The sequence below is a fragment of the Strigops habroptila genome, chromosome 2 (assembly GCF_004027225.2).
Source record: "Strigops habroptila isolate Jane chromosome 2, bStrHab1.2.pri, whole genome shotgun sequence".
NCBI classification, from domain to species: domain Eukaryota; kingdom Metazoa; phylum Chordata; class Aves; order Psittaciformes; family Psittacidae; genus Strigops; species Strigops habroptila.
The window spans coordinates 9199405-9215144 of NC_044278.2; the positions used below are offsets into that span (position 1 = coordinate 9199405).

Sequence of the window (15740 nt, forward strand, 5' to 3'; positions counted from 1 at the left end):
CAATCTGTGCAGCAGCATTGGGTGAGTGGGTTTCGGTAAAGCAAGACTTTGCCCAGGCAAAAGGAATGTTAAATAGGCTTTTTGTTGGTTTTCTTTTTAAATAAAAAAAAAAACCCAATTAAGTTAAAATGAAATGTGAAATCACAATTTGCATTCAGGCCTTAAGCAATCCACTTAAATTGGGTAATGGGTTGTTCTGTGCAGCAGAATGACTGAGGTCAAGTTTCCCATGGACTGGAACCCAGCTGTGATGCAGAAGTGCTCCCAGCTCCCCATAAAAAAGCTGTCACCCTATCCACCCCTCCTTCGTCCCATGTCACCCAGTTCGGAGGGCCAACAGCAGCACTGGCCTCGCTGTTTTGGTGCTGGGCGCCCTGGCTGATGGGCACCTTGGGAGGCTGAGCTATGGGACCTGTCCCCTCTCACAGGCACATGTTTTATTGCTCTCCTTAGTGCAAACCCAGCTGCTGACTGCTCTTTGAAGCCTTGCAGAAATTTAGTATCCGTAAGACTTCCTTTTTCTGCGCCAAATTTAAGTGAAAATGGGCAACATGTGGAGAATCCGTTAGGAGAGCGGGCAGACAGACCATCGGCACAATCTCATAAGCCACATTAAGGAATCAACCAGTAAAGAGACGGATGTAAAAGCCAAAGTTGTTTGGTGCGGCGAGACCACGGAGGGAGGACCCTCGCTGTGGAGGCTGTGCTGCTGCAGTCCCTTCAGGCAGAGGTATTCACTCCAGTTCACCTTTCTCCGCTCAGTTCATAGCATCATTCAATCACAGCCCGGTTTGGGTTGAAGGGACCTTAAAGCTCTTCCAGCTCCAACCCCCTGCCATAGGCAGGGACACCTTCTACTAGAGCGGGTTGCTCATAGCGCATAGCTACCAGCCCATAACTAACTAAAAGCCGGCACATCCGCCGTGTGTTAACAGCGGAGAAGCGCCGCGGTGCCGCTCAGCACCCCCTTACCCCTCTCCCTTCCACCCCACAGCGCCATCACCCACCCCCTCAGCTAAGGGCCGCGACCGCACTGGGCCTGAGGGAGGGTGAGAACTACACCTCCCAGCATGCTCCGCGGCGGCGCAGCGCAGCCGGGGCCCTCCCTGCCCCGCTTTGCATGGTGGGAGCTGTAGTCCAGCCGGAAGGCGCTGCTTGCGAAGGGCCGCGCCGCCGGCCGGTAGCTCCACGGCGGGGTAAGGGGTGGCCCCGGGGCGGGGTGGAGCGGGAGGGTTCCGGGCGAGCCTGCTCTGTTATCTCCCGTAGGCGCTCGGTCGTGCTTTCCGCCGCTGCCTCCGCCTCGGAGCGCTGTCCCGGCGGGGTAGGCGTAAGGGAGGGCGGGCGGCCGGGCGCTGCGCCTGTGGCTCTTGTGCTCCGGGTGGCCCTGAGCGGCTTCTTGTCTCCTTCATTCCGCCCTGCAGAGCCCGTAGTGGGAAGGGGAGGTGAAGCCGTGCTAGAGGAGCGCTCCGAAAGTTGAGGAGGAGGAAGAGGAGGAGAAGGTCTTCCATGCACAGCGATGTAGCCCTGAACGTGGAACAGCAGTTCAGCTCCCAGAGCATGGGCTAAAAACGATGTCCCTCTCCCGTGCCGAAAACCCGTGTTTTCTGCTGTTCCTGTTTGTCTTCCAAGCGGTGTTTATCCTGATACTCTACCGAGGTGGACCTTCCCATGTGTTCCGGGGGTTTTTAGACACGCCGCAGGTTCTGGATTACTCCAAACCTCACGATGTGTACACAAACCTCAGCTTGTTCACTCGAGCTCCTAATGAAGAAGCTAAGCCCTACTGCTCGGCACAGTCACCGATATTTGGTAGGTATGAACCCACAGCGTTTGAAGGAACTGCTTTGCAACGTGGTAATGCTGAACGCTTTGTAAATGTAAGTTGTGTATTATCCCCAACTTTTCCACTTTAAAACTGTTACGCTGGTGTAAGACTTTCGCTGACAAATTTTTCTTGCCTTAATTGACCCGTTTTTATCGGTTATATGAGGAAAAGTACTTTATTAACCTGAAAGCTTCCAATATTAAGTATTTGGCTGTGCAGAGATTGTAGAACAAGAGTGAAAACAGTGCATATGGGGTTAATGCCAAGTAAGTAACACTTTGGATTTTTTCCTTTGGTAACTGCATAATTTTGACCTCTGACTCACTGTAACTCCAGGGTTCTTTGTCTCAGCCTTATATCAAGCCTCTATCTCAATAGAAATCAATTAAGTTGGCTTTAAGTATTGTTTGTATGAGAATGTAGCTTGGCACCTTGCTCTTCGTGGCCATCTTTGTGGCCTGTGATTGTTATGCATCCTTTAGACTTAGAAACTTCTCATTTAGACATAAAAGTCTGGTCACAGGCTAATTTGTATTTTCACTAGGACCAAGTTAGAGCTGACCCTAGAGGCAGCATTCATCCAGCTGCTGCACTGCTAAAAACAGTTGAGAAACTGTAAGTAAATACATAGTGAAACCCACAAAGCAAGTTTGTTGGTAGTAAAGTGGTGCATCTCCAATAGTAGGGAATCAGGTCGACTGAGACAGCAGAAAAAGGTGAGTTGGTAAGTATGCACTTACAGCTGGTTTGGGGACACCTACTTCTGTGTAGTAAGTTACCCTTGTCTGGTTTTCTGTACTGTGCAGGTTTCTGCTTATCCAAGTCTTGAATATACTACTTGAAACTACTACTTAATAGTTGCCCTGCTGTTGTAGGAAGGCTGATCACCTCACGTGGAGCACGGTGGAGCACAGTAAAAGCAAATGGCTCTTACCACCTGGTTCAAGGTCAAAGTATTGTGGAAAGCCAGTGCTGTGATTACTCTTGTGTCAAGTTGCTTACTTCAGTTAAGAGAACTCTGCTTTGGATGAGCCTTTTTAGACTGCAGTCTTTGTAATGATGCTTGTTCTTCTGGGAAGGTTTCTTCCTTCCTCTGTTGCTGAGGTTAAATGAAATACGTGCAGGATGGATGACGAAACTGCATGATAACTTTTAGGGTATATACTTCAGCATTTCCCTTGGAAACAGCTCTACTGAAATAGTACAGGGCCTTTTTGCACAGGTGCCAGATGGAGTGGGCTTTGTGCAGTCTCTGTTCATCGCTACCTACAGCCCATCAGTTCTTTTGGGAAGCTACAGTTCTGTGCTTCAGCCTGACTTGTTTTATTGGAACAAGCACAGCAGAAATGTGCCTGCACCCTGCTTGTCTCTGCTGCTGCGAATCTGCTGCCCTGCAAAGAGTCAAGTGACAGAGCTTTGGTCTCAAAGAAGACAAGCAACAAAACTGGGTGCAGTTCTGTGCAGCCTGCCAGCTATCAGATAAGTAAGAGTCATGACCTATATAAAGGAGGCAGACACAGAGTAAAATAACACTGATTGGTGCACTTAGAGCTGTGAAATCTTTTTAAGACCTCTTCTGCCCATCCCTGATTCAGATCAGCTGAATTAAGCTGCAACTTAACTTTTACTCAGTGCTATTTCCCTTTAAATATGAGAAGTAAGTTGTTCCTTCTGGTATCACTATATGCCAGCCTTTCTGGGTGGTTTGGTTGGGGTTTCTTTTAGCAATGTGTACTACTCTGCAAGGTGGTTGCCCTTTGTTCTGTATGTGATGGGCACATATGAATAGATACATGAATACTTCTTTATAAATGCCTTGATCAGCTTCTCTCATGGGACTGAGAGAATGACTGAGGCTTATGAGCCTTTAATTTCCTAACGCCATTAAATGAGACTTCAAAACCATTCTCGAGGACTCCAGTCTTCAGTTCAGAGCTGTGTCCACTCCAAAGCGTGTTAAAGGAACTGGGAGAATGCCAAACAGCTTAAATGGTTTCTGCATCAGGGCTTTCATGAAGTACAGCGCTTCTTCCACTTATGTATATAGTAGATCATCTCGATCAGCTCATCTGTCTCCCACCTACCTCATAAATCTACAGCATCTTGGCTCTTCCAGGCCTGTGGAGGAAGAATTAAAGTATAATTGCTGAACATCTTTGCCTTGGAGGGACTGGACTTGCTGACTGATGTTACTTTTTTAACACTTAGTAGTGTCCACTGAGCATTTTGTATCCAGCAGCTTGAAAAGCATTGTCCTAGATACTCAGTGGCTTCATTAACACTGTGAATAAATCACTCGAGTTCCTTTAAAGGTTAAAGTTTCTACACAAATAACCAGTTGCCTGTTCTCTCCTCCTTCGTCCTTGGAAAAGGCAGAGTGTCCTCTGGCTTTCTCACATTGCATGCAAGATGTGCTGTTTCAGCTCATCTTTTCCTCTTAGCAAGAACAACTTTGGTGCTAGAAGACTTCAAGAGGTACCTTCATGCACGGTGTGTGCTGAATGAGTTTGTTTGGCCCTGGAGGGCTTTAACAGTTGAAAGTTCTGTTTGTAACTCTGCTGTTTATAATCTGCTCATGCTGTGGAAGCATTTCTTTTCCTCAAAGCCCTTCTTAGACTAGTAACTGCCTTTCACTCCCTGTCATAACCTTGCCATGAGTGTAACCATCTATTGTGGTAATGAGTAGGTAGCTCTTGCTACCTTTTCTAATGGAGGCTCTCCTGTTAAGAGTTTCTTCTCTTGGATTTAAAGAGCAGTAAAAAGGCGGTAATGCTGAGATTCGTTTTCAGGGGCAGTTGAGGCAGCCTTGTATTCTGGTATTAGAAACTGGTTCTTAAGTTAAAGCTGTTGCTCTGCTTTTTTTTCTGCTGCTTCATTCAAACAGCGGTAGAATTGTACAAGTGTGACTCTGCTAATGCAGTGTGTGGTGCTGCACTTTCTCAGTGAGGTATTCATCCATGCTCCTGTTCCCATTTGTTCAGCTTGTGTAAGTTCTGTTTATTCTCTTGGAAATGTGTAATTACAGCTGCTAACTCGAAATGTGTAGCAAGGAATTGAGAAGTCATGTCGTTTCTTTCCTAAGATGGGATGGATGTGGTCACAATCAGTAGATTCCCCCTGATAGGCAAATGTGTTGCCTAGAAAGTAAAGCAACAGGAGTGTGCTGTCACTGGCACCAGTGACAAGTCAGACAGGGAATTGTGGGGTTTAACTCTACACACTAAAGTTTCACATCAGTTAAACGTTGTGTGATGATACAGGCACAGGAAGAGCTTAGGAACCAGCCTATGGGGAAATATCTTGGATGCTTCAGGGTGTTGATCCTGCACCTTGTCTGAATTGGGATCCTGTGCTTTCCAGCATGTCTAAGATGGTTTTTCCTTCTTTCCCAGAGCTGCACTCCAGCAGTTCTGTTTCTCTTTGTTTGGTCCAGCCTGCAACTGCTCTGTTCACATCTGGGATTTAACTGGATTACAGTGCATTAGCCTTTGGGTAGTTGGGAGACTGCAGAGCCACAAAGTAGCTTGTACCAAGCAGTGTAGGGCAGCAGAGGTTTCAGGGACGTAAGTCACAGACTAACTTCTTTTCTTCCGTGTTTCCATGGCATATTGAGTTTCTGAGCTGAGGAGTTTGAGGTATGGAGCTTGGTAAAACGTGACATCTTGAAACCCTGGGAAAATGCAGATGTTGCCCTCTTGAATAGAATCCTAGGATCAACTCGGTTGGAAAAGACCTTCAAGATCATCAAGTCCATTACCCCAGGACTGCCAAGACCACCACTAACCCATATGACTGAGGGAAATGAATATGCTTGGGTATGGAAGGAGACAACAGGAGTGAAACTATTGCATGTTACCTTACTCATTCCCTTATGTCCAAATTTAGATTGGATTGTTTAGACTTGAAGGATTATTGCTACAGAATCCTACTCTGCAATACAAAGAGCCCTGATTGTATTATAGAACACAAAACACTGCTGTTATGTGAGAACAAAAGGGATTAATTCCCTATATCTTATATTTTCCTTGGAGCAATGATGTGTAGTTGAAATCCAATCTGAATATAACATTCCTTTAGCAAGCTCCAGTTGTTATCAAATCAGTGGGTAATGGTGCATCAGTTAAAGATCTGATCATCAGGGAGTTCATAAATCTAAAAAGCAATAAAAACTACAGGTTACAAACAATGTTGGACTGAAACGTGGTGGTCTTAAAGGCAGAAAAAGAAACTGCATAGAATCATGGAATCAGCCAGGTTGGAAAAAACCTTTAAGATCACCAAGTCCAGCCGTTCCCCAGCACTGCCAAGGCCACCACTAACCCATGTCACTGAGGGCCTCGGCTACACGGGGTGTGAACGCTTGCAGGGACGGTGACTCCAGCACTGCCCTGGGCAGCCTGTTCCAATGCCTGAGCACCCTCTGGGGAAGGAATTGTTCCTCAGCTCCATCTAAACCTCCCCTGGCGCAGCTTGAGGCCGTTACCTCTTGTCCCATCCCTTGTTCCTTGGGCAAAGAGACTGACCCCACCTCGCTCCATCCTCCTGTCAGGCAGTTGTAGAGAGTGACAAGGTCCCCCCGAGCCTTCTCTTCTCCACACTAAACCCCCCCAGGTCCCTCAGCCGTTCCTCATCACACTTGTGCTCCAGGCCCTGCACCAGCTCCATTGCCCTTCTCTGGCCCTGCTCCAGCAACTCAATGTCTCTCTTGTAGTGAGGGGCTCAGAACTGACACAGGATTCAAGCTGCGGCCTCACCAGTGCCCAGCACAGGGAGAAGTAGAGTAGAAGTAGGTAATAACTTCATAAAATCTTAACCATAGCTATGACCTAGATTCGTGGGCCCACAGCATGATTCTCTGAAACAATGCTCCTCTGTTTGAGGTATGGCAACATATTCACACTTCCTACTGAGGGTAGCACAGTCAAAATCAAATTCCCCTGCATTTGAGATACTTCGGGAAGGCCTGAAAAGCGAGTCAGCTATTGCAAGAGCTTGCTGACAAACAAAAGTCAGGTTGTCCTTTTAAAACCAAACCTAACCTAACCAATAAACCCCATGAAGTGGGATTCCCAGCGGCTACACCTTTCTGAAAGCATGAGGAATGGGATCACTGGCTTTTCAGACTGACCCTCACAAAGTGCCCTTGTGTGTTCCTTGAGGAGGGAAAGGAGATACTTCCCAATACAGGTTTGCCCATCAGAAATGGGAGTTACACCAACTTGCACATACTAGGAAAATGTTCCCAGTTCTGAATGGCCAGCTGGAAACTTGGGCCCAAATTTAGTCCCTAAGCCTTGTTAGGGCTCAGAACACCCCAAACTTTCCCCCAAAGCAGTGGAGGGGTGTTGCTGCTTTGTGTCAGTTAAACAGGATGTGGGGTGAACACAGGCTCTTTTTTTGTTGTGGTTAGAATTGTAACAGGAACTTGACTATAGAATGGGCTGGAAGAAGAACCTTGTGGACTCAACTGCTTCAATACTTAGACTTGAAACACGCCTGTACCTTGCCCTGCTCAAAGGCAAGCTACTCAACACCAGGCCTAAATATTTGCTCTTTCTTTCAGGCTTCAGAGAACGATTGATTTCTGGGGTTTAAGAGGGAGTCTGACTTACAACATCCTGAAAACTCAGTCTGAGACATTAAGAATGAGCTTGGAAGGAAAAGAAGATCTTATTTATAACTATTTAAAACCAAAATCAAACTAAACCAAACCACCAATAATTTACCTGGCAGGCTTCTGGTGCAGAACCGTACGTTGTCTTTGGGTAGCATGGTCTGCAGAGAATTGTTGGTCCTACTTCAAACTCTCATGTGAAATCATCAGCTGTTAATTGTGATTTAGGTGAATCTTTCTAGTTCATTTAAGGAATAGATTTTAATCTTCTGCATTTGTGCTCTCTGTTTTCCTACGAGTTGACAGTGGTTGGAAGCCATGAAGAGACACTGGTTTAATATAGAAACTAATAGACCTCTTCTGGTAGTTCTGGAACCTTCTCTCGTTGCTCAGAACAGATATTGAAATAATTGATTTGTTTCTTCATACTGTAGCACTAGCAGACCTCTGTTAAAATGGTAGTTGACATTTGCTATAGATTCTTTCTTACCTGTGACTTGTCAAGCTGTTTCCATCTGATGAACGGAAGAATTAATCTAAAGATGCAGATTTTGATGAGGTAAGAACTGAGGAATACATCCAGTATGTTTTGTGTTTACTATCAGAGTGCTGAGCAGAGAAACACTCAGATGTGCCCTGTGCTTCTTCCTGAAAATGTAACATATCTCTCTTCTTCCTTCTCAGTTGTCACCTGCTGCTCCCCAAATTCTGAAGCACTGCCTGCTTATCATGGTGTAGATAATTAAATGATACAGCAAGAACAGCCTTTGTGGCATGTAACTAGAACATCAAATTGAGCTTGAAACTGTTTTAAGATCAAGCTAACATTTCCTAAAGCATTTATATTCATCTAGGCTTTAAGCTATTTCTTCCCCAACCTGCTGAATATCCTTTTGGACATCCTCTGTGCCAGTGTCTGAAGGGGCCTACAAGGACGCTGGAGAGGGACTCTTCATCAGGGAGTGTAGCGATAGGACAAGGGGTGATGGGTTCAAACTGAAACAGGGGAAGTTCAGGTTAGATATAAGGAAGAAGTTCTTTACTGTGAGGGTGCTGAGGTGCTGGCACAGGTTGCCCAGAGAAGTGGTAAATGCTCCATCCCTGGCAGTGTTCAGGGCCAGGTTGGACAGAGCCTTGGGTGACATGGTCTAGTGTGAGTTGTCCCTGCCCTTGGCAGGGGGTTGGAACTGGATGATCTGAAGGTCCTTTCCAACCCAAACCATTGTATGATTCTATGTGGGTACATCTGTGGTGGTGTTACCTGTTCTGCAGGAGGGCTGATGTCTGAAGTAGTAAACGTGTACCTAATGTGATAGGTGTGAATGAAGGTTGAGAAACATCGCTGATCTTTACTTTTTTTCCCTTTTTTCTGTCTTCTCCTCACAGTTGGTCCATTAACCATCACCTTCAGAGTGCTCCCTAGTGAAAAAATGATCATCAGAAAAAACCCTTTCGTTCAGGCTGGTGGCACCTACAGGCCACCTCACTGCCTGCCCCGCTACAGATCAGCCATCCTTGTAGCCTACAGGAACCAGAAGAAGTACCTTCAGCACCTTCTCTACTATATCCATCCTTTCTTGCAGCGCCAGCAGCTCAGTTACACCATCTACTTGATTCAGCAGGTAAAGCTCAATCAGATGTGCCTAGTGGGGTAGCTGAGCTGCTCAGTTCAGGGTTAGGTTCTGAACAAGGAACCTAATCCTATTCTTCTGTGGAAGTACCAATTTCATGCATGGGCTGAGAGGAGGTCAGGTTTATGCTGTCCCATCTCCATACCATCATTCTGCTATTGATTGGTTCTACTTTTTCTCCTGCAGAGGGATAAAGTCATTAAAGTCATTAAGTGGTAACTTGTGTTTTCAGCTCCTCAGGAGTTGAATGTGGCTTGTCTGTAGCTTGTCACTGTGGCTACTGAGCAAAACTGGGGAGACTAAATGCTAAAGTGAAATTAGGTATTTTTTAGTCTGTATCAGACAAAAACATCTGGTTTGACCCTGCTGAGGGGCAACCTGGCTTATGGGTCTTTTAAAAGTGAGCCTTCTTCAGGTGCCCATGGTATATAGCCCCTGGCACAGCAAAGGGTACAACTGAGAACACTGTGAAGAGAATGGGTGACATTTTTAGAGGCTGGGGCATGAAATCCGCAGCCAATATTGATTCATCCCAGGTTTATTCCATCAAATAAGGTTTTTTTGCTTACATAAATGGAAATGGAGTTCTCATCCTTGTTGTTTTGGTGAAGAAATGTAGGTTTGCTTTTCCAGGTGGGAAATGGTACCTTTAACCGAGCAAAGCTGCTCAATGTCGGTGTCCGGGAGGCCCTGAAGGATGAAGACTGGGACTGTCTGCTCCTGCACGACGTCGACCTGGTACCTGAGAATGATTATAACCTCTATGTTTGTGATGAATACTATCCCAAACACATGGCCAGTGCTATGGATAAGTTTCAGTACACGTAAGTGCCTCTGTTTCCTTTGGATATGTATTCTAATTGCACTTTGGCATAGAAAGTAGGAATGGGGACAGTGAGAGATACACCTTTAAGAGGTTTTCTGTTTGTTAGTTTTGCAGTAGTGACTTCCCCAGAAAAGGGTGTTCTTAACCTTAGGTATGCAGTTAGGAACAGTGAGGAACAGTTAGGAGCAGTTCCTTACCTGCAGTTCCCTGTTGCACTCTTAGCTCAGCCTGGCAAGTGAGTGGCAGATTCCTGTTTGCCTTTCCTTCCAGAACAAAAGTAGAGGGTGGGAATTATTGGATCAAGTGGAAGGTGTGTGATAGGATGCAGGTCTTTTGAACTGCCCCAAGATGTGACTTTCAAAACCAGCTTTACTTCAGTCTGCTGGGGGAGAAGGTGGTAGGGATGGGAGGGGAGGAATTACACTGGGTTTGCTGTTCTGGATTTGAGCACTGTTATGGCGGCGTCTGTGAGGTATGTGATTGATGTATGTGTGACTTGGATGATGATGTTAGTTTGTGGAGGGCTGGTATTATCCTTCAATACTGATATTTTTTTCCCTTTCTCTTTTAGTCTGCCATATAAGTCCTTTTTTGGGGGTGTATCTGCTCTGACTCCAGAACATTACATGAAGATGAATGGGTTTCCAAACACGTACTGGGGCAGTGGTGGTGAAAATGATGACATTGCTACCAGGTACTAATGCTGAAACAGAACCAAGCTGGCTCGTGACCATGTAGCATTATTACCCTGAGAAAGGAACTGAGATGATGGATGTTCCTTCGTGTGGTTGCAGTATCGTTATAATCCAAAATGCTGTTGGCATTGGGAATGGTTAATGTCAGCAGATGCTCAGAATCTCTGAATCCAGTCATTGTATGCTGGGAGGACAAGGCTTTCCGCAGACTCTGGAGGGCACAATGTTACTTCAGGTCCTTGTGCCTTCAGTGGCTCTGAAGTGTGTCCAAGGGGTTATAACCACCAGTAGCTGACAAGTGACTCCCTTGACATTACCAGTCCCAAGGGAGGGAAGGAATCTGCAGGCTTGATGAATAAAAAACCCTAGAAGGTGCTTAATAATGCTCAGCCAGTTGGGAATTTAAGTTATGTGAAGTGCATTTAGGTTGCTCCAAGTGTTATCTAATCACCAGTACTTAGAATTAAGGAAGACAAGGAGTTGTGGCTGCAGTGCTGAGGGATGGAGAAGCCTGTGTACTCCTGTGAGACAGTGACAGCAAATCTGATGGGGTTTCTTGAGTTGCCATGGCAGCAGCACGCTGTACAAGTGAATACAATGAGTTTAGTTCCAGCCTAACTCAAACCCTTCAAGTACAAAACCAGGGCTGTGGCTGCTTTATTCAGCTTTGCTGTTGCATTGTGCACCTTTATCTCATGCAAGCTCATGAGGAGTTTAGTGCACCAGCACTAAAGGCCTTGTGTGGATTTTGTCTTGCCCAGTGTGAGAGGTTACACAGGTTCAGTGGAATGTTCTGTTCCGGGACTGTAGGAGTTTTTAGAAAGCAGTATTCTTCTGGGAATTGAAAGTCAGCTTTTCTAACATAGAATTCCTCTTTTTCCTTTCAGAGAAAGCTTAAGTAAAAGGGTGTAGGATTGTTGAGAGATTCAGCATTTCCTAAAGGAATGGAATGCTGGGGGAATAGATCTTTCCATCAAACATGGGTCTATTCAGCTGTTCTTAGTACAGCTCAGGCACCTAACATGGTTTTCAATACCATGCCAGCTATGGCTGCCCTAGGTTATGTACATCTCAAAATAGCCCTTTGGTGAAGGGGAGTAAATCCTGTGGTGTTTCTCTGAAGCTCATGCTAATGATTAGCAGTGGGGTGGCCACAGGTACACAGAGGCCAGGGCAGGGCCTGTTAATGATTTATCCATCCTCAACCTGCTGGAGCGGGGCCAGAGAAGGGCAATGGAGCTGGTGCAGGGCCTGGAGCACAAGTGTGATGAGGAACGGCTGAGGGACCTGGGGGGGTTTAGTCTGGAGAAGAGAAGGCTCAGGGGGGACCTTATCGCTCTCTACAACTGCCTGACAGGAGGATGGAGCCAGGAGGGGGCTGGTCTCTGCTCCCAAGGAACAAGGGATGGGACAAGAGGAAACGGCCTCAAGCTGTGCCAGGGGAGGTTTAGATGGAGATGAGGAACAATTCCTTCCCCAGAGGGTGCTCAGGCATTGGAACAGGCTGCCCAGGGCAGTGCTGGAGTCACCGTCCCTGCAAGTGTTCACACACTGTGTAGCTGAGGCCCTCAGTGCGATGGGTTAGTGGTGGCCTTGGCAGTGCTGGGGAATGGTTGGACTTGATGAGCTTAAAGGTCTTTTCCAACCCGGCTGATTCTGTGATTCTAAGTTGGGAATGAGCTGCCTGATCGTGAATGACCAGCTTGATGCACCTACTGGGATTTGGATTTTAGAGGGTGCTCACACACTTCTTACCATGTAGCAACAAAATGACTATTTGAAATTGGACACTGAAATGCAGTACTTGTCTTAGCAAACACCAGGATCTACCTGTTATTAGAAGCAAACACTAAAACTGGAAGCACTTACATGTTGACATTATCAGCTCCAGGGAAGTCTGTTGGTTTCTTCTTAACAGTAAATGAATGTATTGACTCTTTCGTGTTACGGTTTTAGTGGAATCTTGTAATGCAAACCCAGTAACAGCAAAGCTCGTTCAGGGTTTGTGCTTTTTCTTGTCTCTTTGATTGAATCTGCTTATGTTCAGAAAACAAGAAACCTTGTCTAAAACTCAGTCGGACATGACAGTGTGTCAGACTGTCAGTGTTGTCATTATGTGATGGCTCCAGACTAACAAATCCCTTCAGATCTGTAGCCTGTGCCAGCTTTGCAGCATTCCTGGTTCAGTGCACTTCGCTGCTGTACCAGCTCTGGTACACATGTTACAAACATGCCACTGAGGTGACCTCAGTTGAGCAAACATTAGTTCTTAGGATCACGAGTGTGATGACGGAGGTTTGCTGGCCCTGGCACTGCTGCAGGCACTTGGGATGGGAAAACTACCATAGGTGCCATCCGCAATGGGTTACAGCATCTGAAATGCTGGGTTTAAGAGCTCCCTTCTGGAATTCTGAGCCTTCAGCTCACTCTGTTCTTATCTAACTGCCCCGCAGCTGAGTGGTTCGGGTTGGTTTGGCTGGTGCCTGTGGTTATCACAGACCATCTGAGTGAATGGCACTTCTCAAAGAACAGAGGGAGGCTTAATCAGGACTCTTCATCAGGGACTGTACCGACAGGACAAGGGGTGATGGGTTCAACTGAAACAAGGGAAGTTCAGGTTAGATATAAGGAAGAAGTTCTTTACTGTGAGGGTGCTGAGGCGCTGGCACAGGGTGCCCAGAGAAGCTGTGGCTGCCCCATCCCTGGCAGTGTTCAAGGCCAGGTTGGACAGAGCCTTGGGCAACATCATCTAGGGTGACATGTCCCTGCCCATGGTAGGGGGTTGGAACTGGATGATCTGAAGGTTCTTTCCAATCCAAACCATTCTGTGATTCTATGATCTGAAACTCGGCACTGGCTTCCTTTCAGAAACTGCAAGTTTATCTTTTGGGGTTGTTTTCATTTCGGTGATGGAGGCCTAGGCAGTGAAAGCTCTGCTCTTGCAAGGGAGTGAGAATCATGCTCAGTTGTGAGATTGAAGGGGATAGCTCTGGAATGCTCTCTGTGCTGTTGTTCATTCCCTGCTTGCTGTAATCCTCTTTGTACACTGTCAAAGCACCCTGCAGCTGCGAGCTTTCCAGCCCAAGCCTGTGTAGGACTTGCTAGAGGAGATAACATGGCACTGTGGTGTTAAACCCACTCCCATCAGCCTTTTGCTTTTCCTGCATTAGCACTGCAAATCATCCCTGGGTTTGCATTCCCCTATACCTAAGCCTAGAAATGGCATCTTTATGCCTAAAAGCAACCATTTCCTTTGTTATTTTAAAGGATTCAGTTGGCAGGAATGAAAATAGTCCGGACCCCGCCTCACCTGGGACGCTTCAGAGTGATGGACTATGATAAAAGGATGGAGACACAAGAGCCTTGGAGAAGGTAAGTGTTGTGGGGGGGTGGTGTGTGGAGTTAGGAGGCTGCTCTCTGCCTTGTTGCCATCATCTGCCTCAGAACAGGCAGTAAGTGTCACTATGTCTAATGCCACTGCTTGTTCTTCCTGCTTTCATGTGGCTATTTAAAGGAGTCTCCCAGGAGCAGAATGATTCAGTTGCAACTGACTGTTTTGAAGGGTTTCTCCTGGTTTCCTACCTTTTTCCCTATTGTTAAGGACACATGCTAGCTAGGAAGCTCACACATGTCAGACTTACTCCCTGATGCTTAAAACTTGGGAAAGGAAATACTGCCTGTCTTGTAACTAGGGAGAGTTCAGTGTGAAGAGGCACTTTGTTACAACTTCTCTCTAATACAAACCTGCTCTTCAGTCTGTGTGGATTTACAATGTGCTGTTAAAATACTGGCAAGCAGTAGCCTAGTGTGAAGACATGAGGAAAGGATTGTGAGAGACATTATTCAGTTGTATCTAAAAGAGCTGGAGGAGGGTGTTGGGTCAAGTGTGGTGAAGGCTTCCCTTTACCATTTCAAACCTCAGGCTTCCATAGCAACCCTGTTTTAAAACCCACCTAGAGCAGCGTGTGTACATCATTGTTCTGAGCCCCTGTGGTGCACACCCTGCTCTTGCTCAGCTGCTGCTGGTTCCTGGTTGCTTTCAGACTGTAGTTGTCACCTCACTGGTCTGATTAGGTTCCAGTCCTAATTGTTCTCCGTGTTTAGAATACTCAGAGTGAACTTAATCTGATCTGTTCAGTTTTACAAAGCGCCTTCTCTCTGGATTAGGGATTATGATTAATCTGTATTATATGAGAAGAATTTTCTTGGGGCTTTGCTGCTGACAGCTTTCCCCTGCTAAACCCTTGGAAGGCTGTTTCTTCAGCTGCAAACATCACCTTTGTTCTTATAACTGCAGGTATTCTTCCTTCCTCAGGCCTGCTTCCCGCCACAACACCAGGAAAACATGGAAAGATGATGGAATGAATTCATTAGAGTTCAAGCTCCTCTCCAGGACAAAGCATCCTCTTTACACCAACATCACTGTGGACATTGGTTATGTTCCCCCCTTTTCTTAGGGGAACGGAAACAAAAGGGGTGTTTGGGTGCAGCATGTGGGCCTTCAGCCTCTACCTCCTGGTGGCAGTCTCACCTGAGACTAATCCTTCTGTCTTTCATGCATTTCTCTTTTCTTCTGGGTAAAAGTTAGAAGAAAAGGCTTCAGGAATAGGGTATGACAGCAAATAACCAGGCTGGGGCTTACTGTACACTGTAAAACTAACTCCTGAGCCAGAGCCACCTCCCAGCCCTCAGGGATCAAGGTCTCCTTAACCAAGTTCTCTGGAACCTTTGTTCCAGAGCTGGATGGCTCTGTCCTGCTTTGTACTTAAATGGTGATTGGGATGAAAGCTCTTAAAATACATGCTGTATTTTAAGTATAAAAGCTGGTTAAGTTCTGTAAGTATCTGGTGAATTGGAGTTGTGTTTGAGTTCACACTTTTCTAGGATATTTACTAAGAGTGTAATAAAGGAGAAAGCTCTTTCCTTGCCTGCTCCATCACTGTTTAAATGTGGTTATTGTAGCTGTGAGGACTTGAGGGTGAATGAGAGCTGAGGCTGTCACCAAGCCTGACCTCGTGCTCAGAACACGGAAATGAATTCAGTAACTCAGCTGTAACTCAAATGCCAATTACATTTCAAGGTTGAGCTGTCTTTAACATAAAAGACTTCTGAGAAATTAAATACTTCAGGAAGAAAGAGTCAAGCATGG

General features: G+C 46.2%; 1 protein-coding gene across 5 annotated transcripts; it reads left to right on the plus strand.

Annotated features, from left to right (window-relative positions):
• Positions 1-1129: 1129 nt before the first annotated feature.
• LOC115601473 (beta-1,4-galactosyltransferase 3-like) lies at positions 1130-15527 on the plus strand. 5 transcript variants are annotated; one of them, XM_030471505.1, is made up of 7 exons: positions 1130-1196; positions 1422-1809; positions 8826-9061; positions 9704-9894; positions 10468-10590; positions 13859-13963; positions 14907-15527. In XM_030471505.1, the coding sequence occupies exons 2-7, from the start codon at positions 1572-1574 to the stop codon at positions 15046-15048; spliced, it is 1035 nt and encodes a 344-aa protein (XP_030327365.1). In that variant the 5' UTR covers positions 1130-1196; positions 1422-1571; the 3' UTR covers positions 15049-15527. The 5 variants fall into 5 exon arrangements, with proteins under 5 accessions (XP_030327365.1, XP_030327362.1, XP_030327364.1 ...); XM_030471502.1 differs by having other exon boundaries at positions 1131-1196; positions 14889-15527; XM_030471504.1 differs by lacking the exon at positions 1130-1196 and adding an exon at positions 1206-1321 and having other exon boundaries at positions 14889-15527.
• Positions 15528-15740: the final 213 nt, after the last annotated feature.